This window comes from Rhinichthys klamathensis, unplaced genomic scaffold, assembly GCF_029890125.1.
Source record: "Rhinichthys klamathensis goyatoka isolate OS25496 unplaced genomic scaffold, OSU_Roscu_1.1 h1tg000301l_1, whole genome shotgun sequence".
In the NCBI taxonomy this organism is placed as follows: Eukaryota; Metazoa; Chordata; class Actinopteri; order Cypriniformes; family Leuciscidae; genus Rhinichthys; species Rhinichthys klamathensis.
Window position 1 is genome coordinate 2,666,386 of NW_026606820.1, and position 25,669 is coordinate 2,692,054.

The window sequence follows — 25,669 nt, forward strand, 5'->3', positions numbered from 1 at the left end:
GCCCTGTGTTTAATTTTTCTCATTTGGTTACATTCTGTTATGGAAAATTAATTTTCTATTGATTGTAGGCCTATATTTTGAGTTGTATTCACATCCATTTTCCTGTAAAGATATCGAGATATATATCGAATATCGAGATATAGCAAAATATATCGAGATATATTTTTTGCTCCATATCGCCCAGCCCTATGCTACTATGTTAAAAGAAGAAACGGATTCATGTTCTCTCACCACTTTGACATGAACAGAAAGGTCTCAAAAAAGATCAGTAGCCAAAGCTGAATTACTTATTCATGACTGCTTCAACACTTAACCAGGAGGGACATCTGTATGCGTTACATGTAAGATAGCAATCAAAGGCCTAATAAATAGCCTTCAGAAAAAAGAAAAAGATATCTATTTTTTTTTATCATATTTAATATGCAATTTAGCATAATTGGCTTTGATGTACAGTAATGGTCAGAATTTATTATTTACGCTATAAAAAAGTATTATATTTATAGTGAAGTTAATTGGAATATAATGAATACAATTAATGAACACATTAATTATTAACACATATAAGCAGGGTGACATTTCTCATCACTCTATTGAACTAAATCAGAGCCAGGAACTGCTTAACTGTCATTCTAGATTAGATAAAGACCATGGACAAAGAACTGATTCTCTTTGAAATGTCTGTCTACAAATCATTAGGTTTGTGCATTCTTTCAGCCATCTACCTTGACATAGATACCGCTGGTCTATTTCAACACTGGCCGCATCCTTCACAACAAAGCACTGAATTAGTTTTATTAGATTAGATAAGCAATTAGGTAACTAACAAAGTAAATAAAGCTCAAGGGCTTCAACCAAACAGTTCCAAATGGAATTAAAGGCAAATTAGCTTATTGACAGGAGAAATTACACCACTGCCGGGCTACGCATGCCTGTATTTCTCCCCTGACGGAGACGAACAGAGACAGACATTTCATGTGGCAATAATACAGAAGATTATAGCATTCACTGAGGGTCTTCATTTCCAAATCTGTTAGAAATGAATGAGAGTTAAGAAACCAGATATTTAAATTCACTGAAATCTCTCTCAGCATAGTGGGAAGCACTAAAGCTCTTAATCACTGCAAGCCATAATAAGAATCCATTCCACAATGTCAGAACGGCTGTGTGAGACTACGCCACCATCCCTGCTAAGATACCTCCCCATTTGGACTCTTAACCTTTCCTGTCGGCCATACTGTGGAGCATATGGGCCCCTTACGCTTCATTATAGTTCCTTCATCAACCCTCAGAACTGCTCTACACCGTTTTAATGAAACTTGTCTATTCATAGTAATGGAAAAAGCTGGATTTACACATAGCAAAAGGATTAAGAAAGGCTCTTTGGCCATTAACTAGTTTTATTTCCTCCTCTGCAAAAGCTCTAATTATAGTCCACGGGGCCAATTGTGTCCAGTCTCCTGGGTTGATCTCTGTAACATTAGTTCATCTAATTCAAGCCATAAAAAGACTCAAAGCTCACGGCTTAAAAGAAGACCACAGGAGAAAACCAATAAAGGATTTGAAGAACACCATAAAGCGGCGTGATTTAGATAGATGGAGTGAGGTATATATTGTATATGAGGGTAAATATCTCAAGGTCACACCGACAGAGCCCCATATTTTTCCAAAGGACACAGCTGATATCTGCCGATCAGGGGTGATAATGTCTTCACAACCCAAAGCTGGCTGTTCAATTAACAGGCTTAACAAATTTAAAGGGAGGTCTGTTGGATTAAACACGATAACAGCTTATGGGAGGGAAGAAATAAAAGGATAGACTTCTGGATCAAAATAAAGCGCATCTTTATCTAGCCTGAAACAATCATGCAGCGAAACCGAATTACATGGCATTATTGCAGAGTCTTCCAAACTGACACTAATAACGCATCACAAACATGCCAGAAAATTGAGTCATTTTACAGAAAGATTAAGTTGTGCTTTACCAGCAAATGGACTGAATAGGTAGAATGAATTATAAAATCTAACAATTTTCTAACAACAATAACTCTCTATATTCAACTTAAGTACAGCTATTGTAGTGGCTATTATGAACTTTTTTAACTTTGCTGTTAAAGAACACTGGATCACCAAGAATAATACACTGACTGGTATGCATTTTTGTAGAGAGGGGGAAAAAATCACCATCTCATATAATTAATTTTCATTACGTCAAGCACTGCAACTGTATCAGTGTCCTTTTTGGACCAATCTTGTAATTTACTACAAAATACTGCTAAGACCATAAATGCAAATGTATTCAGACAAAGCATAATTATTATTATAAACAATTATTTTGTGCTCCACTTGAGAATTTATACTGCCACATGAATGACTTCAAAATATATATCGTAATTGACATTTAAAATAATAATAATAACTATTTACCCTTGCTAGCACTTTCAACATGCTCAAGCTCATCAGGGAACTTCAGGATCTCTGCATACTTTTCTTCACATTTCTCAGCCAGGAAATGCAGAAGAGTTGTATTTTGCTCTGTTGACTTTGTGTCACGAAGCTGCGGAGAAAAGATTGATATGAGTTATGAAATTGCATTGAGTTGCACAGTTAATATATACATTTTGTCATAGTAAGATGCACCATTTAAAGGTAAACCAGAACTTTGAACAAACTCTTAATGTATATAATCAGACACATATTCATTCAGCTGATTCGCATACAAAAGATGGAACACAGCATAGATATATACAACAATAGATAGAATGAAAGATAAATTGATATATATATATATATATATATATATATAGATAGATAGATAGATAGATAGATAGATAGATAGATAGATAGATAGAAAGAAAAAGGAGGATTGCATGATATATGCATGTGTCGATAGCACTTTACGATGTTTGCACAGACATTTGACAAATAGGTGTGTCAATAGAGTTGAAATTGGCTGTAGCAGAGTGCAGAGAGGCATATTTTCCCCTGTTCACTTATTTACCACATTTAATTTGAAAAGGGGCTTTCTCCCCCAAACCACAACCATTCTTTGTACAGGATTAAGGTGACATGAACAAAATGAAATATTTAGATCAATACACACTGCTAACACTCTTGCTGCGGGCTGCTGTAGTGTATGCAATAAAACGTAACACTCTTTATCAATCCAAATCAAGGATCAGATAAACAGGACCAGAGTTACCAAACCTACATTGACCAAGTTAGTTAAATAAAATTAAACTGCACTACAGAAAATTGTGATTAGAATATCACATCTTAAAATTAAAAATAATCCGAAGCTAAAACACTGCTAACCCTGCAGAAACCGAGTCCCATTGAAAGAGGCAAATTATGTTTTTATACAGAAAGAACCGAGTTCCCTTGGTGACATAAATCTATTGCTTGAGAACTAGAAATGATAAACCAAATATGTAGCCATGTTGCTCTTTCTCTCCCTCTCCCCTCCATTTGGAGGGCCATGGCTGCAGGCCCACATTAAGCAGTGCACTGGGGCTGGGTGACCTCTTCACCCTCTCAGACTCAAACAGATTGTTTGCTGTCAAGCCTAGACTCCAGGAAGGCTGCTTTCACACAGAAGATGGCTGCTGAGTCCCGCAGCAGAGCCGGGGAAGGCAGAATGAATCCTCAAGCTGGACTGCACAGCAGATGTGATATTAACCTTTACACAAACTGATGGCAAACTTACGACAGCTGGCACACTTCCCCGCTACACATAATGTCTCCCATAGATTTTCTCTTCCAAAATGTCTCTGCGGATACAGGGTTGAGCAATTGGTTTTCTGCTGGAAAAATGTGGCAGGTGCAATGAGGTAAATTAATAAATGGATGCAGTCTTTTGCATCTTTTCTCTTCATAAATTGTAATTGGCGTGTTTGTCTTTAACAACTGAGACAGGAGTATCAGACCAAATGTAATAAAAAAAAGTAAAAAGAAAACAAATATCAGCCATTATTACAACAACACAGATTGCATGTGTGATTATTTGCAAGGTGATGTGGTGGAAAACAGGAATGGCATTCTCCTTTGAAACAGAGGACTTTTTAGTGTAAAGTTTGCCCAGTCTATGCAAACCATTAATGTGGAAACTGCAAAAATGACTTATTTACAAACTTTTAATACATTTTTAATATACGTAGTTTAGTTATCAGCTTATTAAATAAACTGTTTAATAACTAAATAAAATAAAACAAAGCTGTGGTAACTTCTCAAAAATAGAATAAAGTAAAAGGTAGTTTCTGTGAACTATTAGGGGGGGGGGGGGCACTCTAGAAAATGTGTATAGAGTATAGAAATGCTTATAGACCACTATCAGAAATTGTGTCTATCGAACAGTAACAATCTGCCCATCCAAAGGTAATAATTCCCTTACTCCATCTCGTCCTTCATCTAAGAGCTTACCATATTGAGAAAGTGCTTACAGTTTTGTTTGTAAAGGTGTGGGTGAAAAACAGTCATGTACATCTAAACTGTTTTTGGCACAATAACATTTAACTAACACCTACACAGCTGACCATCAGGCTGCCAAAGCTGACCGAATCCATGACCGACCAGCTGTCTGGTCGTGAGTGGATGCTGATGTTTCATTTAATAGCAGGCAGAGATGAGATAAGCCTTCTCTGTCGAACAGCTGACAGGAGTCTCTCTCCCCTGCTGCATTCCATTACGGCCCATCCCATGTACGTGGCCGTCTTCCCTAATGATCTAGGATTACTTAAATGATATGCACACCAAAGGATTCATTTATCATTTTGAGATGCAAACAAAGGCAATATATTAATCTAAGCACATCTAGACATATAATTACCTATTCAATGGGGTCTAAGAGATCAATAAAGCTTTTAGCCCTGCAAGGCCTTTGTATCCTTTTCAAAGTGAGAAAGCCTTCCAGAGATTAAAAAGCAATTGTTTCCAGGTAGGATGAATTGCTGTGAGCTCAGACTGGAGAAGTCACAATTGATTAGTCCATTAGAAAAGCATAATTTAGCCTCTTGCTTTACAGCCCGTTTAGTGGTATTTATCTATTTATCAGGGAGCGCGATTGCACACTTTTCTGTATCGTCCACACTAGAGGAAACCTAGCAAAAATTCCAGCAAATAATCTGTGAATTATTATCGGAATTTCCTGTGGAGTGTTTTCATTCGAAAATGCCACTGTGTTCCAGCATCCATTAGATAAATCACTTCCAATTTCTCCCTGAGAGATTGGCAATAAATGAGAGCAGACACAGAAACATTCCTCAGCTGCAATATCCAATATAATACAACACACGCAGCACCTTACAGAGTCTCGCTGCTAAAGATGAGGAAAGGAAAACAAAAATGAGAAGAAAAAAAAACTAAAACCAGATCCTAAACGCTGGTTTATTTTCTTCCAGAATGACCCTTTCTTCTACGCAGCTGGCTGTCTAAAATCAATATTGGTTTACAAGGATTGGAACAAAAAACAGAGCACGGAAAAATAACAAGAAATCTAAGCAAACAAAAAACAGGTCTTTTTTTTTCTTTCACTTTAACCGAGACAGAACCCACACCGCGCTTGCACGTCTTTCATAAGGAGTACAACGTTTGCTGTCGTTGCTGTGGAAGCTGTTGCTTCACATTCCAGAGTAAATGCATGCTGAATTTAAAGTAAATGCCTTTGCAAATTATCTCCAGTTTGATCTAAACCATTGCTTTCCTGCGTGTGAATTAAAACACACGTACCATAGTTAAGGTAGAAGTAATTGTGAAAGCTCCAGTGAAGATATCAAAACAGGGGCAGTTGCTTTTGCACTGCAGACACTGCATCCGAATCCTAATGTTGTTTTCTTTATTTAAACAGAATTAAGTTTTGCACCCGCTCAGCCACGGGGTGTTTACCAATCAGCCTGCACTGAGCCGCTAACGTACAGAACAGCGGCAGAGCAGGCGGAGAGATAATGCACTTTAAAGGCTTTGCCATCCGACGCTGACGACCTCAGCATGCGCACTGCATGCCTGCCTCCTCTGATTTACACAGCTATCACAGGAAACAAGCCACGCACAGTCTATGTCTTTTAAGAGAGGGAAAACAACCTCAACCTTAGAAAAACGAAAACATTTCCTTCCTACACGTTAACTAACTTCATGCTACTTTTCTTTGATTTCTATTTGAAGTTTTAAATTATAGCATAATGATGCCAAACTATTAATGTCTTCATGATGCCACAATCAGGTTGATTGAATTTTGAGATTGATGAGTCTGATCTGGACTCTATAATTGGGAGTAAATAATAAATAATCAGTAGTGCCTCAAACAGTTCATAAATTAAAATAATGTTGTCTTTATTTTTGTCACCTTCTTTATTCTATTATTCACTGTCAATCATAATGAAAATCACAAGATACACTTAACAAGAATAAGTTTCTCAAACAGCCACATAAACAGTTGATAAACTACATGTTGCCTATAAGTGCAGTATTTAAATGCAAAGACACCTGGTCAGAATATGTCATTTTTAATACATCTCAACAACTGCAACTTTAAGAATGATGCCGCATTTGCAAATGTGTGAAACAAATGAAATACATTTTCAGAAAATTTCTGAAAATGTATTTCAATTGTTTCACACACATACATATGACATATGACTAACGCAATTCCAAAATCCATTTCTTTCCAGATAAATTGATTTTGGAATTGCATTAGTTATTTATATCTCAGATCATTAAAGCATATTACTGAACTATTTGGTGCTCACTGCTCCAATCTATATAAAGCTGTTTTGCACCTTGAAACTGTGTGGAATATGACTGTCCTCCAGTGATGTTGAAAGATTTAAGTGGCAGTTATTATTGCCAGACTTTCAGTGCTAATCACATCAGCTTAATGGCCAGTGAAGGGAATACCAAATGAGGGCGAATATGTAATGACTGCCGCAAAATCCGAGGCCACAATAATTGACATGGACATGCGAGGAACATTATATTGGTCTCATTTTCAATGGACATGTAATAACAAGGTTCATTTCACGAGAGCCTGCATAATGCCCTGAAAATTGCCAGCAATCCAGCCACAAGGGTTTTCGTTATAGGCATCTTCAATTGATCCTCAATCTATTTGTGAATAACATATTTTAAAATTATATTTCTATAGATATTTATTGGCTACAGCCGGACCTCTCACCTTCAGAGGGAAAATAATGTGACTATAAAGACACCTTAATGACACTTGTTGCTATGGGCAATGGCTATTATACCTCATGTAGTGCAGAAGAGCTCATTGTGGATTATAACAACTTTGGCAGGAGTAAAATCTACTAACCGCCGCCATTCTCCATATGACAAGTACAGCGAAAAAAAGAAACACACCGAAATGAATGACGGGGGCATGTTAAATCAATCTCATGTGAATAATTACCATGGGATGGGTGGGTTGGAACGGGAATATAGAGGGAGGGCGAGCGCAAGCGTCTGCCGCTGTCTCCACGTCAGTGCACCGGCAACTTGTTCCGTAATCATTCCCCACTGTGACTGCACTGGTGCTGGAGACGCATGCTGCGAGAGCTAATTAGCACGACCCTCCACACTGTGTCCGTTCCCTCTCACACACCCCGCAGCCAAGCTTCCCCACATCCCTTTCACACGTGTGGGGATGCAACACGCTCACACTTTCATTAGATGGGGATCAATCATCTGCTCACATTGGGTAATCACAATTTAATTTCATGCATTTCAAATTTTAATTTGTTTATTATTATGCCCCAAACTGTCATTACATAAAGCCGCTACTGTGCAAGTTTGTTTTCATCTGCTAAGTAAGATCAGCACTAAGCAGAGAGAAAGAGGTGAAATAAAGACGATCTGGGTACAGTTGCCATGCAATGAAGAAGCAGAAGTCTGAGGTCTAAGGTTTGCATGATTCAGCTCATGGAAAATGACAAACAAATGCTCTATGCCAAAACATGGTGAGCTGCCTACAGAAGTGGTCTTTTAAGGCACAATCGGAGGCACACTCCTGACGCAAAGTGGCCCAAAATCTATAGGCAACTTAATTATACTGCCTACTAACTTACTTTTTGGCCAAAAATATATCCCAGAATGCATTGTGACACATTTTATACTATTACAAAAACATTCAATTGATAGCTATCTTCAAATATATATATACTGTAGGTGTGGACTTCCCTATTCCCACATAATTAGAATGCTTATTAAAACTTTATAGTTAGTTACTTTTATAGTTGACATCCTTGGGTTGAATGGCCCTTTAAAATGTAGCTTCCAAGAAATGTAGCTCTTAAGGTTCTGAAAAAAGCGAATGTGTCTTTATTTATACCCTGTAAAAGTGAGAGGGTGAATACGAGATAAATAGAAGGCAAAAAATGACCCTTTAAGAGGTGAAATACAGAGGTTTTAGGTGATTAACTAGTCTTTAATTTTATCTGACAAAACCTTGAGCTGATTAGCACAGTGAGGTGAAACATATTGACATAATAGAAACAGTGCACAGGGTGGGCAGATATGCAGCCAATAATTCTGTGAATAGTGGACAACACAGTATGGAGCCCTGCTGAGAGAGAAAGACAAAGAGAAATGGGGAGAAAGAGAAAAAAGAAAGAGATTTCTATCAAATTAGTGAAGCAGATATACTTTGGCACATCAGTTATGTCAGCTTCTCTGGCAATCTTGTTTGAAATTGAATAATCTAATTTACTTTAAATTATGATGTTCCACTAATTTTCCAGTCAAGGCACTTCCATTTTGTTACTTTCATGCCTCCTTTCTCTTGTTCTTCTATGCCTGTGTGATAACGCTGATGTTCGTTAAGTTCCCAGCCATAGATGAATCAGGGATTTTTCTCAACAATACTGGTTCTTTCAGAGGAGAGGCAAGGGAAAACACATACAGTAAAATTGAGACACATTAGAGAGGCTACTATATTTGACAAAAGGACAAATTAAAAAATTACAAAAGCATCTAAGGCGGAATGGGAATATAATAATAATAATACTACTAATAATAATTTAATTAATTGAAGCTTGTTGCGGTACCTCTTGGCCATACAATGCTGTCATGACCCTGGACTTGGGCTGCCAATAGGAAAGCCTAGGCAACCGAAAAAAAAAAGAAAAAAAAAAGCCCTTTACTAGTGTAACCCACACTGTTGTCAGGATAAGTATGATGAGTCATTGCATTCAAAATATATACATTCCTAATTGAATCGTCCCCTCACTGTGATAATATAAAGGGACTTTTCTGTACCGATACTATAATTTGTATTCAGCAAACATTTCAGAAGAAACTTTTTATGAGGATATTGTCAAAGTTAATGATGTAAATTGTTTATTTTTTCCATAGAGGTACAATGTCTGTGTGTCTGAAGGTACTCAGTCGTTTAAAACTGTATTCATAAAAATATAAAGAAGGAGAATTATAGAGAAATAGAGAAAGATAGACTGTCTAGTTCATATACTTGAATGCACCCAATCCGCCCATTTCAATATTCGTTGAAGTATGTTGAAGAGTTCCACGGAATAACAATCAACCTCCAACGAGACATCCGAAAGATATAAATCCTCAAGAACAATTAGCTAATAACAGACATGAGAGGCAACGGGGACCAAGAAATCTCAGACCACCTAAAGGACTGTCATCTCTGATTGCTCAATTACACATTTTGCCAAAGGACCTTCAGTTTACAGGCATTGATTGTGCATAGATCTTCACAGCAGTAGTTTGTGTTTTTTTTTTAGTCAAGGAAACTATGGGAAAGTCACACTCCAGCACACAACAGCTGGGGGGCATGGCAGAAGAAAGAGATACCAAGACGCTTATGGCGACTGGCGTATTTTGCCTACCAATGGCAGACAGCCTGGACTAGAACGGTAGCCAATAGACTAATCTAAAGGCTCAGAGCCTGCCATGAGGCAAGTTTACTTAGTAAGAATGACAAGTGAAAATCAGAGGGCCTCAGGCTACACCTCTGGCAGTTTTGGGGTGGGGAGTGAGGTAGCTCAGGGAGTTAATTTGTCCATGAGCTCACTATCCATGCCATCTGTGAGAAAGACAACCGGCACTGGGAGAATCTCTAACAAGCTGAGAAATGAAAAGAAAAGATACTGTGAACATATATGAGGGAGAATACTCTACCTATTTCTCTTTCTTCTTTTCAATCTGCAAGTTGCCTACATAAACATTGAAATTACTAAACGGTGCCAGATGAATACATTTGATCTGTTTAACAAAGTGGAAACATTGTAAAAGACTTAAAAAAGCCAAAATAAAGGTTCACTCTTCATAAACTCTTCTGACATCTCTACTGGAAAGTATGATGCTTAAACAACCCCAAAAGCAGAGAGCAAATCCAGATTTAATGAATATTATCTGTAATTTAACACCTTTTCATGCTTGTAGCTTTGAAAGGGGCTTTGCTGTGGAGTAAGCCTTTTCCCACATGGTTGATTTCATTTGAAGTTGCCATAATCTTTGTGTGCATTCCTCTGAGTCTACCTTTCCTGAAAAATGTCAAATGTTCGCTACAGAAGTTACTTTTTTGAAAAGTATATGACAAGGAGTCAAGAATCCACAACAGAAGGTTACTTTCTACGCTCACACATACTGTAAGATTAAAGTTAACTGAAGCTTAAAAGAGCCAAGATACTTTGTGAGTCTCTGAGATGGTCAAAGGTACTGGATCTCCATAGATGAAAAAACACTTCACATGCCCCCCAAAATCCAGACATCGCTCAGGCTCTGTTCAAATTTACTTTTGATATATAGGCTAAAAAAAAAAAGTGCATGCAACACATATTCAGGATTCAGGCAGACCAAATGTTTAAGAGAAGTAATTATAAAACGGCCATTTAGCTTGATCGGGAATGCAAAGTCCCCCTTAATATTTATAGTGATTGTGGCCCAGAATAAAAAACAAAACAAATCCTCACACATTTTTTTTTTCTCTGTAAAACATGTTCTCTGCTGTTTAAAAATGTATTACATGTATTGAAATGTAATACAAATAAAGTTAACTGCTTTACAAAACAATAGGTTTAGATATAGTGGAGTCTACACATTTGAACCACTCTGGCACTGAATCTATTTTATACATGTCTGAATGGAGTGACTTCTGTGTTTAGAACTGGAATCAGTTGACTGTTTGCCAATGGCTGGACATTGACATAGCAGTATTTGTCTAATAAGGAGTGAGAAAAGCTAGATTCTTAATTTACACACGGCAAACTGCTAAACTCACTGATGGTGGTGACTATAATCGGCTGTTTCTTTTATTATAACACCAGATAAATTAAAATAGGAGCATTTTTTTTTTCAAGGCAGTTCTGAGCTAACAGCAATGCTAACCTGTAAAAAGCTTCTGGAATATGCAAATGAGATCTACAGATGGTACCAAGTGTGACTGCGAGATTCACAGATCACGGGTCAGCCCACGACCGGCCCTCCCTGATGAGCTCGTTAGCAAGCTGAGGTCTGCCACGTAGGGGGCCATTTACTTGACTGAACTGATTGAGAATGTGGGCATTTCACTTTGTCCATCAATAACTGCCCAATCAGTGCAAAAGTGAAAAGCTGTCCGCACTGCAGGCACTTCACTAATGTTCTGTAAATGTGAGTCTGACCAAAATGAATGCAATTTTACTGAATAATTTGACAGCTCATATTAAAAAAAAGGGGTGAAAGAAAGCAAAAGACTTAAGGGAAAAAAGAAGGAAAGAAGGGAAAAAAGGAAGGAAAAAACAAAAATGAACAATACAACTGAACTAGAAGGAACAAATTAAAATGAGGAAGAAAACAAAGGGGAAAGGTATGCAATACCACTGAACCATGAATCAGGAAAGAAAGAAAGAAAGAAAGAAAGAAAGAAAGAAAGAAAGAAAGAAAGAAAGAAAGAAAGAAAGAAAGAAAGAAAGAAAGAAAGAAAGAAAGAAAGAAAGAAAGAAAGAAAGAAAGAAAGAAAGAAAAAGAAAGAAAGAAAGAAAGAAAGACACTGATACAATACACCAAGGAAGGTCGTTAACGTGTTTAAAAAAGTATTATTGCGCATAACACAGAGTCAGAGAACATCCGATGAAAGCTATAGAGAGGTCTGACGACAGTGCGTTAGTCCGCTACTGCGAGACCCAAGGTCAGGTTTTATGACGAGGTCAGAGAAAATACAGCCGAGCGACGAGCTCGGATGACCATTTGATCCTCTCCGCTCAACTGCCCATGCTTAGGGCAGGGTCACCCATCAGGGGTGTCCTCCCTCTGGGCCATAACACCATTCAACACAGAGATGAAAAAAAAAAAAAAAAAAAAAAAAAAAAAACCAACTAATGTCGCCTCATGTCACCTCCAAAGCCCCCATACTCAATGAGAAAACATTTTTTGTTTGGCATTCAGCTCATTCAAATGCCAACCAAGAACCAGACATACACTGGAATGAATTGAGTGCATAAGTGCAGTGATGAACAAAAATATAACCGAGGAGCTGACAGAAAAAGGTGAAGGACTTCCTTATGAAAAGTGTGTGCGCATGCAGTTTTTGACAAAGTAAACTTGCACCCTCATTTTTAATCAAATACCAATTTGCATGCAGACACACTTTAAGAGAAAGCGAGATGGTCATCAAGGACTCGGATGTTTACGAGCAGGAGTGTGTGGTGGTACTGGGGTGTTTTAGAGAGTGGTGTAAAAGCGAACGTTGATTAAAGCTCACACTATAAAACTGTTCAATGAAATTTCCGCATCTTTTTTGACAAATTACTAGTGTTAGATTGTAATTCAGTGGTCTTTGGAAACGCAATTTGTCTGTGCTTAAAAGTAAATAACTGAAAATTGGGCAAAGTGAGAACAAACATTCAGTTATGCCACAACTGGCTCCAGCATAAACCCCTGTGGTTGGGACACCTGTGTCCCAGCAGCATCTGGGACACCTCCGAATAGATGACAAGGCCAGCAAAGAGATGTAACTAAGAGTGACGGTGTAGTTCTGGCTGCATGGGAACACCGGCAGGGGGGTGGCTGTCTTTCATAGCGGGACCAAATGGCTTCTCTATCCAAATCAGCTTGTGAAACACAGCCAGATGTCCATCTTACATACACAACAAAAGCAGTTACAGCTTTCATACACATACCTGCCAGCTCTACAAATAACCTGTGAAACACAACTAACAGTACTAGAGTAGATGATATTCTGAAGAATAGCATACTGCCATTTGGTGTAGAGTAGTCAAGTTTGTCAATAACTGTCAATAATCACTAAACCCAAGACAGCTATTGCACCTAACAGGCATTTCATGACGATTTCAGCTTCAGGTAAAAACAGATACTACTTAAACATGTTACTATTTTACTACTAGTTATTTAGCACATGCTTTCATCCTGAGGTTAAGTATGCACAAGTTCAAAGCTAGACTAACACATCTCTTTGACCTAGCATTCACATAATACATTATCGACTTCTATAATTCAATGTTAGGCTGCATAGATTAGGTCAGCCGGAACCGGGAACACTTCCCTTAAATCCTGATGTACTCGTTACATCATAAGAAGAATGGCATCTATGCTAACTTTAGTGTCTTTGTTTATCCCGAGGTTTTCCCGCAGCCAGCCGGATCCAGGCCGTTTCCAGATCTGACGAAGGACCTTCACCTGGACCCGATGACAACGTAGTGCTGAAGTGCCAACTTGACGGAAGTGAATCAATCAAAACTAACTTTAGCTGGAAAATAACATTATTCAAGAACCGCTATAAAACCAAACCAATCTCTGTTACCTTACATTATATGTTTATCTCTGTAAAGCTGCTTTGAAACAATCTACATTGTTAAAAGCGCTATATAAATGAGGATGACTTGACTTGACTTGACAAGCCTTGCTCAATGGCATTGGACTGGTACCCGGAAGGTTGAAGGTTCAAATCCCACATGGGATGATGCATCACCATCATGCTTAAAGGGGTCATATAATGGAACATGCACTTTAACAAGTTGATTGTACTGAAATGTGTGTTGGCAGTGCCTGTACACAACCATCATAAAATGATAAAAATCATCTCATTATATGTTCCCCCCTGCCTCAAATCAAGCCGTTCGACCATGTGACGTCAAAAATCCGATTTGATACCAAAAATTCTGAGTATTGACCGATACCAGCGCTGTTTTTTTTTTAAATCAAGCAAAATTTCTATATCTCTGTGTGTTGAACTGATAATCACTCTTTTGTGTGTTAAACACAATCTACTTAATACAGACAACTTCATTATAAAGAAAAACAACAAATTAAAAAAAATATATGATCATAATCTGACAAAAATGCTATTATAAACTAGATTAGTGGATAATTCAGCAGTAAAATTTAGACTAGAAAAATCATGAGTGCACAATTATTGTATAAAATCTGAACATTTAGTGAAAAAAACATTTAGTGGGGAACAAATAAGAGAAAATAAGTGTAACACTAAATCTGGTCAAACGTTACACATTGCTCTTTGTATTGTTGTAAAATACATTCATGAAAAACAAGATAACAAAAATCAAAAAGATCAATTATTTTAGATATAGCCAAGGCTACAATAAAATTGAGACATGTTTTAAATGTATAGCACAGCTGTTTAATGAGGCAGCAACATATTATAGAAAGGACAGAACAAGAAAGGCTATTGTTAATCTTTCATTGCGTCACTGCATTATGATATGAAAGGCTCCAATACAGTGCGGCACACAGCGCTTATGCGCATCCCGAGCGCAGAATGATGCGCTTGAAGCAACATGAGTCGCAGCGCGTCGAGTCCACTTTGAAAAGTTCAAAGTACAAAGGAAATACATATTGATGTGTAGTGTATTATACAGTATGTATCTATGCAATAGTTTATTGAGCCTTTTCTTTTAACAGTTTTAAATTTCAATGCGCGTGAAGAACAATTATAGTGCAATGACTCTACTCTAATGTTGTGATCTACAAATCGCCACACAATTGAAAACAGGTCTCGAGGAATTATCTTTCACAAGCAAGACTGAACATTTGTTTCTGGTTGTATTTGGTCATGATATAATTAGTAATAGTAATGTTCAGAGGAGAAAAGCCGCAAAATGTAAAAATACTGTTATTGTGTCACGAAATGTAGTTTTAATAGTTTTTCAGTCGACAATGTAGTTGTTTAAAGCTCAAATCTGTGGTTTATTTATAAAGATAGCGCCTATTTAAAAATTTGATCTGACGTTTTGGGAATTGTGAGATTCAGGCGTTCACCGGGCGCTCAGCGCTCATGTACCCCGACTGGAACAGCCGTACCTCGGCCAGTGCTTCTGACGTTTGCCGCTGGCTCTGATGCCTCTAGTCTAGTGGTTAAACATGATATATAATTTGTCTTGTGTATATCTAACGGGCGATCTTTGGTCTCACAAAAAGAGACTGGGTTGTGACATTTTATTTTATATAGCCTATGTAGGAATATTTTAAAATATATAAATTATTTTATACATTCTCTTCACTCAATGTAGGCCTATATAAAATAAAATGACACAAATCTTTTTGTTAAATGTCAGTTTAACTCTCTGGGGTCGGCGGTATCGCTGGCGATACCAGCTGACTTTTTGGTTACACTTTATTTCGATAGTCACTTTAGACATTCTACTAACTATAAGTAACTTTTCAACTACATGTCAACTAACTGTCTTTAGAGCAGGGGTCTCAAACTCAAATTAACTGGGGGCCGCTAGAGGTAGAGTCTGGGTCAGGCTGGGCCGCATCAAGTATTCCACAAAAAAATAGTATTCAAGTATTCCAAAAAAGGAGCACAACTGATCCAATCTTCTCAATATTTATTAACGTTTCTTCTGAACAGTTCCTCTGAATTTGAACATTCCTTTCTGTACATGATTGGTTCTTCATGAGCTGTCCTTCTGACAGTTGAAGTTCATTTTACAAACTTTCTTTGTCTATAACACATATTTGTGATATTTATATTTGCTTATGTCCTTTTTATTTTCTTTATACAACACATTAATGATATTGAATGTTTTTTTTGGAAGGCACATTTCCTTTTATTATACTTAGAAAAACAATTATTGCTTTTGAAATACAAATATTTGCAGTCATGTCTGCCCGTCTTATTGAATTCTTTGTATAGTGTCTCAAATTACTGACTGCACAAATCAAAGCAAACCTTCTTATGAACCTGTTGGACACATATTACAAGCTCAAAGTGATTATTCTCACATTGTTTTAGAGCAGGGTCTCTCTCCAACACGTCGCTCGCGAGCTACCAGTAGCTCGTGGCCTGATTGGTGGTAGCTCGCCAAGGGGCCGTTCACATATCGCGCTCACATATTTTGCGCGCTCAAGTTCGTAATTTCAAATGTAGGCGCGCGGCAAGCGCGCTCATAATTGAAGCGACGCGCTCATTTTTTCCAGGCGCAGTATGTTTGTACTTCGCGGTTGTCTATGACAACTATTGACAACAAACCCTCCGTAAGCTGTCACGAGACTATCTATGGTAGCTCATAAGGGATACATTTTTTTTTTTTTTTTTTTTTCGCGGCACACGCAACGACGGGCCGCACTAACATTAAACTTTAATGTCAAGTAGGGGGCCACAAAATATCACCCCGCGGGCCGCAAATGGCCCGCGGGCCGCGAGTTTGAGACCCCTGCTTTAGAGTATTAGTAGGCTGTAGTAGACTGTCAGTAGACTGGTAGGTAATGGTTAGGTATTAGGGTTCGGGTTAGGAGAACAAGTTGACTTGTAGTTGCTAAGTTACTTATAGTCAGCAGAATATCTGTTGGGGGACAAACAAAATAAAGTGTTAGCAGATATTAAGCAGACAGTCAACTAATTCTCTAATGACAGTTAGTTGACATGTAGTTGAAAAGTTACTTATAGTTAGTAGAATGTCTAAAGTGGACTATCGAAATAAAGTGTTACCGACTTTTTTCCTTATCAGTGCAAAAGAGACTCAAATTACTCTGTTGATTTTGATCTTACATATAAGTGTTATACATCATTCGATCCTGTTAAGTTTGTATTTTTTTTGTGGAACCTCACAATAAAAACAAAGTGTTGTGCTTTTCGCCAAATAAAGAAAAATAAACATGATGAGCGTTCTGGATTCTCTCTGTCAGTGAAGTCCATTCTGAAACGCGTCCGAAAAATGAACTGTAACTAAGTCAATACTTGTCACAGAGATACGAGACATGTGTCTTTTTAAAGCTTGTATTAACTTCTTTTAAATGAAGTAAAAAAGGAGAGGTACAGTTTTTTCGGTCTCAGTTCATTATCTTTAATTAGCTGAGGCCGCCACGCCCCCAGAGCTTTTCACATGGTAAATAGGTGATCTAACGTTATGCATCGCACACGCCCAGCAGCGATCAATGGCATAAAAACTACTCGGTTACTATCGTAACCTCAGTTCCCTGAGAGAGGGAACGAGTATTGCGTAGCTATACGCAGTGGGGGAAACTCCTTTTCCTCGATTTACTGAAACCTATATGTAAAACGCATTTGCAGCTGCACAGCCAGCACACTGAGCGTCTGGCACGCTCATAGGCTGTGCTGCCGCAACTGCACAACCAATGGCGCGGGCGACTCTGACCTGCAGCCAATGAGCTAGCTCAACGTCAGAGCCCGTCAAGGGGGTGTGGCTTAGCCTATAAAAGACCTCCGAATTCGCCATTATAGCAGGTTTAAACGACTGAAGCGACAACTTCACCAGTTACTAAATGCGGCCGGCTACGCAATACTCGTTCCCTCTCTCAGGGAACTGAGGTTACGATAGTAACCGAGTAGTTCACTTTCGAACGGTCACTTCGTATTGCGTAGCTATACGCAGTGGGGACGCCCTGTAAAACGCCGCACCCTTAGTAACTGGTTGCACTGCAACTCAGGCCCCCTGAGCTAACAGAACAAGCCAGAACCCAATATATAAATATATATATAACAGACCAGACACTGTCAGGCCTGAATAATATATAAGAGTCAGTAACAACCAACAGAATATGCTAACAAACCCCGACACTGTCGGGATTATTAGTACAATTCATAACCGGCCTAAGCGGGTTTTATATATGTATGTATGTGATTATGCACAGTAATTTTTTGTAGACAAGACCAGACAGCATCGAGTCTTAATCATACTGAAAGAACCTTCGCCTGCAGGGAAGGCACCTCCATATTATAGAACTTCATAAATGTGGAAGGCGAGGACCAGTCGGCCGCATCACAAATATCTTGAATGGGAAACCCAGATGACCACGCCCATGACGAGGCCATGCCTCTAGTCGAATGGGCCCTGACACCTATAGGGCAAACCTGACCCACTGAAGTATAAGCCATAGAAATGGCATCCACTATCCATCTAGACAGTCTTTGCTTGGTAACTGGACCACCCTTAGATCGGCCACCAAAGCAGACAAACAGCTGTTCTGACTGTCTAAAAGACGCAGAACGCTCCAGATAGACTCTCAGCGCCCTAACAGGGCAGAGAAGATTAACCTCCCCATCCTCAGCAGAAGGGGGAAGGGCTAATAGCGTGATAACTTGCGCTCTAAACGGCGTTGAGAGCACCTTGGGTATGTAACCATGCCTGGGTTTGAGAATGACTCTGGAGTCATCCGCTCCAAACTCCAAACATGCCGGACTCACAGAAAGGGCCTGCAGATCTCCCACTCGCTTGATAGATGCCAATGCCAACAGGAGAGCAGTCTTAAGCGAGAGTGGTTTTAGATCCACCGACCGGAGCGGTTCAAAAGGCGGCCCCTTCAGGGCCCTGAGGACCGTGGAGAGGTCCCAGGGAGGTACTGATGGGGGCCTGGAGGGGTTAATTCTCCTAGCGCCCTTCAGAAATCTTACCACCAGGTCATTTCTTCCCAGTGATTGACCAGCCCCCAACGCATGATGCGCTGCGATGGCTGCCACATAAACTTTGAGCGTGGACGGGGTGCGGCCCGCGTCCAGTAGCTCCTGCAGGAAGGAGAGTACCACCGATACCTCACATGACTCTGGGTCAACTCGATTTTTCGAGCACCAGCTGGAAAAACCCGACCACTTCAAAGCATAAAGACGCCTAGTAGACGGGGCCCTTGCTTCAGAGATAGTGCTTAAGACCTTGTCAGGAAGGCCCCCGGGTACCCGTTTAGGGGCCACACATGGAGGGCCCATAAATCGGGTCGGGGGTGCCATATCGTCCCTTTGGCCTGTGTGAGGAGGTCCCTCCTCATTGGAACGGGCCAGGGGACCGTGTCTGACAGCTGAACCAGCTCCGGAAACCATGGTCTGGATTTCCAGAGAGGAGCCACCAGAAGGACTGGGCATCCGCTCTCCCTGACCCGTTCGATGACTTGTGGGACCATCGAGATGGGGGGGAAAGCATAAAGGGGGCGGTTGGGCCAGGGATGGGCCAGCGCGTCCCTGTTCTTCGAGAAAAACACCCTGCAGTGGGTGTTGGCTCTCGAGGCGAAAAGGTCGATTTCGGCCTCGCCGAATCTCTCCCATATCAGACTGACCGTCTGAGGGTTCAGAGACCACTCGCTTAGGGGAGTGTTGCCCCGTGAGAGCATATCCGCGCCCAGATTTTGGACGCCCGGGATGTGCGCTGCTCTCAGGGAGCTCAGGTTGGCCTGTGCCCATAGGAGGAGGTCCCTCGCCATAGCATGCAGGTTGCCCGACCTGATGCCACCCTGGCGATTTATGTAGGCCACCACTGACATGTTGTCCGTACGGACCAGGACATGGTGACCCCTGAGGTTTAACAGAAATGCTTTCAGGGCCAAACCAACTGCTTTCATTTCCAGACAGTTGATATGTAAGCTCTGCTCCGTGCTCGACCAGAGGCCGGAGGCAGGCCTGCCCTCGTGCAGCGCTCCCCAACCCAGGTTGGATGCGTCTGTAAAAACCACCTTCCTCCTGGAAACTACCCCCATGGTCACCCCCTCGCGGTACCAGTCCTGAGCCCGCCAGGGAATCAGTGTTCTTAAACACCCGTGATTCACCATAATGCGCAGGCTGCCTGACTGCCATGCATGGGTTGGCACACGGCGTTTCAGCCAGTGCTGCAGCGGGCGCATGCGCAGTAATCCCATGTGGAGTACTGATGATGCGGCTGCCATTAGACCAAGCAGTTTCTGAAACCTCTTCAGAGGCGCGCGCTCGCGCGCCCTGAATGCGGCTGCCAGTGTCTGCACAGATAGCGCGCGCTCAAGAGTGAGCCGCGCTTTCATTGTCACCGAGTCCAAAACCGTGCCCAGAAAGACCACAGTCTGGCTGGGGTTCAGTTAGCTTTTGGCAACATTGATTGTGAGACCCAGGCATTTTAAATGGCCGAGAATCAAATCCCTGTGAATTATTAGTTCGTCTCTCGACTGCGCTAGCACCAGCCAGTCGTCGAGATAATTCAGCACACGCACTCCCTGGCTTTTTAGCGGGGAGAGCGCTGCATCCATACATTTCGTGAATGTACGGGGTGCCAGACACAGACCGAACGGCAGAACGGTGTATTGATATGCCCTCCCCTCGAAGGCGAATCTCAAGAATGGCCTGTGACGAGGGTCGATCTGAATATGAAAGTATGCATCTTTCAGATCCATTGAAACAAACCAATCCCCCGGGCGAACTTGCGCGAGAATTTGTTTGAGTGTTAACCTTCTGAAAGGCCGTCTCATGAGAGCCCTGTTCAAACGTCTCAGATCTAGTATGGGTCTGAGCCCGCCGTCTTTCTTTGGAATTAGAAAATAGCGGCTGTAAAACCCCGAATACATTAGCGCGGGAGGGACTGACTCTATCGCTCCTTTTGCTAATAAATTCTGAACTTCGGTGCGAAGCACGTGACCCATGCCGCTTCTCACCGATGTCTCGATAACCGCCTGGAATTTCGGGGGTCTGCGAGCGAATTGGAGCGAGTAGCCTCGCTTTATAGTGTTTATGACCCAACTCGACACACCAGGGATGGCTTGCCAGGCCAACGCCCGTGTGGCTAGGGCTTGACACACTGAATGGGGGGGACCGCCTAACATAGGGGGACCTGATACCCATACACTGTGATTTGTGCACATACTGAGTGTTTGACTGATTATACCGGCTTTTGCCCGGGGGGATTTCAGTCTTACAACAGGGCGGGGGCCGCCTAGTGAAGGGGGACCGTGAACCCGTGTGATGTGATTGTGAAACATACTCTTTTTGTGCTTTATTTGGGTCGCCGTGAAAACGGCGTTTGTTTGCAAAGACGCGCTCACTGCTGCGGGCCTGTTTACAATAATAAAATCCCCAGCCGCCTGAACTGAACAGGGAGCTGTGGGAAGTTTTGCCGGTTTTTTCGAGGGTGGTCCGGCTAGCGCGAGACACGAGCCCTCTCTCTTTCCTCTCCGTGCTAGGACGACTTCGGAGGCACCTGGTCGGCCGCGGCGCTGGGTCGAGGGCCTTGACGCCTGGGGAGCGGGTAGCGCTTCGCGGGCCTTGGCTGGCGTTGGCTATCAGCCGCAGGGCGGGGCTGAGAGACCTGTTTCACCGGCTTGGCTGGATGAGGCGAAGGCGGCGGCTTGGGCTTGCTGGCCGCGGAGCTCGAACGTTTCGGCAAGAAGTGTCGCATGGCCTGGGACGCTTTCTGTGCCTCTGTGTACCTCTCCGAGAATCCTTTCACCGCCGGGCCGAAGAGCCCGGAGCTGGACACCGGGGCGTCGAGAAACCTCGTTCTGTCGGCGTCCTTAATCTCGGTGAGGTTAAGCCAAAGATGGCGCTCGAGCACGACCAAGCTCGCCATGTTTCTTCCGATGGCCTGTGCTGTAGCCTTAGTAGCACGCAGCGCTAAGTCTGTAGCACTCCTCAGGTCTCGAAAGGTCTCCGGGTCCGGGCCAGTCTCGTCCATGGACCGGAGGAGTTTGGCCTGGTAGACCTGCAACACGGCCATCGTGTGCAGGGCCGATGCAGCCTGACCGGAGGCGGAGTACGCGCGTCCAGCGAGGGCTGAGGTGTTTCGGCAGGGTTTGTTGGGATGAGCGGCTCTAGCTCGCCAGCTAGCTGCAGTGCTCGGGCAAAGATGAGCTGCCACGGCCTCTTCGAGGGGCGGCAAAGACTCATAACCCTTTTCCGCTGCGCCATCCACGGAGGAGAGCGTCGCGGAAACTGCAGATCCTACACGTGCTGAGTATGGAGCGCGCCAGGCCTTGGTTAGCTCCTCGTGGACCTCGGGGAAAAATGGCGCCGGTTTGTGACGCGGGGCCTGCTGGCGCCCCTCCAGAAACCATCCATCCAGCCGTCTACGAGGCGGCTCCTCGGGCGAGGCCCACTCTAGCTCGAGGTCCGCGACGGCCTTCGTCAGGATCCGAAGCATTTCGGCGTCGGAGTTTGTCCTGGTCGCTAATCCACTGGCCACAGATTGAGAAGCGGAGACGGGGTCGAGAGAGCCCGGCCATTCGTCCTCAGAAGCGGCGATGGATATGCTGTCGTCGCGCTCGAGAGATCCGCCGAAGGAGACGAGGCCCGCCACGTGTGGGGGGGGGGGCGCTGGTCTCCTGTGAACAGGACCGGTGATGGCGTTTGAGTCGGAGAAAGTGAAGCACGCGGGGACGCGGCCGGCGTGCGTTCACCAATCTCCATACCCTCCGGTTGCCGTTGGCTGCGACGCTTCTTCTTCCTCGGAATGGGAAGCGTGGTTGAAGCGGCATCGCCGTCTCGAGAGAGAGCTAGCCGATTGCGCAGCACGGAGATAGGCATGCAGTCGCAGGCCGCACATCCGCCGACAGAGAGTGCATTCTCCGCGTGGTCGACACCCAAGCAGGAAACGCAGCTCTCGTGTTGGTCTGCCTCGTGCAGACGGCCTCCGCACGTGGCGCAGGATGAACGAGGCATTCTGAAACAAACACAATAATAGAAAGGATATAGGATGTCGCCGGATAGCCACAGGTGAGACGGCGTCAGGAGACGACGGCTTGCAGGCGAAGTCTGCTGAAGAGAAGCTCGCTCAGGCTGAAAGGCTTGTTCGACGGCGAATTCACAGTAAAAGGCTCAGGGACATGTATACTGTCGCTGAAGGAGTAAAATCTGCTATAATGGCGAATTCGGGGGTCTTTTATAGGCTAAGCCACACCCCCTTGACGGGCTCTGACGTTGAGCTAGCTCATTGGCTGCAGGTCAGAGTCGCCCGCGCCATTGGTTGTGCAGTTGCGGCAGCACAGCCTATGAGCGTGCCAGACGCTCAGTGTGCTGGCTGTGCAGCTGCAAATGCGTTTTACATATAGGTTTCAGTAAATCGAGGAAAAGGAGTTTCCCCCACTGCGTATAGCTACGCAATACGAAGTGACCGTTCGAAAGGGAACACGAAGTTTCTCCATCAGATTCACTGATAGTTCATTGCGTTTTGAGGATGGCACGCTACTCCTTCAGATGATTCTGGACAGCGAGGAAGAATTCACTTTTCCTCAGAGGAAGATTATAACTCAGACGACGAACGGCTGCATTTTGAAGAACGAATTAATCCCGCCGAGGATACAAGTTCGAAGTAAGTTGTTTAGTGTTTTATAATTTCTTTTCTGATCGTATAGAGCTCAAATTAATTTTCAGACTACATTTTGCCTAGCTTTTGACATCTTACAGAAAAGATTGCCTGACAATATCCCTAACATTCGTGTATACGCTCGTGTAAACTTTTTAAATGTGATATTACTCTCTAAACATATTTGTATATTAAATATATATAGTTTTGATTAGCTTATGACACTGATTATCATGCTAAAATACTGCCTTATGCGTGATTTATTTTGTTTGTGAATAACTGCTTAGGTTATATAATGATTTAATGAAATATATTTCAGCCTCCGGTAAAATATGTGATACTGTCTAAATACAATATATTATTTATGCATAAATGTTCAGTTAGGCTAACTGAAATAAAACCATGTCTATATTGTGAAGGGTAGTCAACTTTAGCATGGGTGTGTTCACTTATTCTAAGCACTGTGTGTATATACACTCACCGGCCACTTTATTAGGTACACCTGTCCAACTGCTCGTTAACACTTAATTTCTAAGCAGCCAATCACATGGCGGCAACTCAGTGCATTTAGGCATGTAGACATGGTCAAGACAATCTCCTGAAGTTCAAACCGAGCATCAGTATGGGGAAGAAAGTTGATTTGAGTGACTTTGAACGTGGCATGATTGTTGGTGCCAGAAGGGCTGGTCTGAGTATTTCAGAAACTGCTAATCTACTGGGATTTTCACGCACAACCATCTCTAGGGTTTACAGAGAATGGTCCGAAAAAGAAAAAATATCCAGTGAGCGGCAGTTCTGTGGGCGGAAATGCCTTGTTGATGCCAGAGGTCAGAGGAGAATGGCCAGACTGGTTCGAGCTGATAGAAGGGCAACAGTGACTGAAATAACCACTCGTTACAACCGAGGTATGCAGCAAAGCATTTGTGAAGCCACAACACGCACAACCTTGAGGCGGATGGGCTACAACAGCAGAAGACTCCACCGGGTACCACTCATCTCCACTACAAATAGGAAAAAGAGGCTACAATTTGCAAGAGCTCACCAAAATTGAACAGTTGAAGACTGGAAAAATGTTGCCTGGTCTGATGAGTCTCGATTTCTGTTGAGACATTCAGATGTTAGAGTCAGAATTTGGCGTAAACAGAATGAGAACATGAAACCATCATGCCTTGTTACCACTGTGCAGGCTGGTGGTGGTGGTGTAATGGTGTGGGGGATGTTTTCCTGGCACACTTTAGGCCCCTTAGTGCCAATTGGGCATCGTTTAAATGCCACGGCCTACCTGAGCATTGTTTCTGACCATGTCCATCCCTTTATGGCCACCATGTACCCATCCTCTGATGGCTACTTCCACCATGTCACAAAGCTCTAATCATTTCAAATTGGTTTCTTGAACATGACAATGAGTTCACTGTACTAAAATGGCCTCCACAGTCACCAGATCTCAACCCAATAGAGCATCTTTGGGATGTGGTGGAACGGGAGATTCGCATCATGGATGTGCAGCCGACAAATCTGCGGCAACTGTGTGATGCCATCATGTCAATATGGACCAAACTCCCTGAGGAATGCTTCCAGCACCTTGTTGAATCTATGCCACGAAGAATTGAGGCAGTTCTGAAGGCAAAAGGGGGTCCAACCCGTTACTAGCATGGGGTACCTAATAAAGTGGCCGGTGAGTGTATATATATATATATATATATATATATATATATATATATATATATATATATATATATATATATATATATATATATATATGTATGTATGTATGTATATATATATATATATATATATATATATATATATATATATATAATTAAATCGCAATTTTAACCAGAAAAATCTACAAGCATGCCCAAACTCGTGCAGCCATATAGTTTCTCTTGATATCAGCATGTTCAAAGGTGTTTATTTATTTTATTTTATTTTTTACAGGGACGATATGCCACTGATGAGTCCTGCTGACTTCAACATTCAAGAGTCTCTGTACATGAACATGGTAAAATGAAAAATCAAACACCGTGGAAATGACAGGTATGTACTATGTTTCAGGAATGGGTAATGTTGTGTGACTGTTCAAGCCTCTATCTTTAGATCAGTATGTTTACTAATGTGCTTTTTTGTCCTTTGTTGTGTATCTTTGGATTATGTTGTGTTGTAAATAAATCCAAATAATCTAAAAGCCATTCTTTTTTAAATCTCCTCATTCT

General features: G+C 42.0%; 1 protein-coding gene across 1 annotated transcript in view; it reads right to left on the reverse strand.

The window, feature by feature from the left end:
• diaph2 (diaphanous-related formin 2) overlaps positions 1-25,669 on the reverse strand; it is a 559,427-nt gene that overhangs the window by 166,693 nt on the left and 367,065 nt on the right. Inside the window, exon 25 of the mRNA XM_056270265.1 lies at positions 2,425-2,554. Coding sequence (XP_056126240.1) covers positions 2,425-2,554 — 130 coding nt within the window. The remainder of the gene's footprint in view (positions 1-2,424; positions 2,555-25,669) is intronic.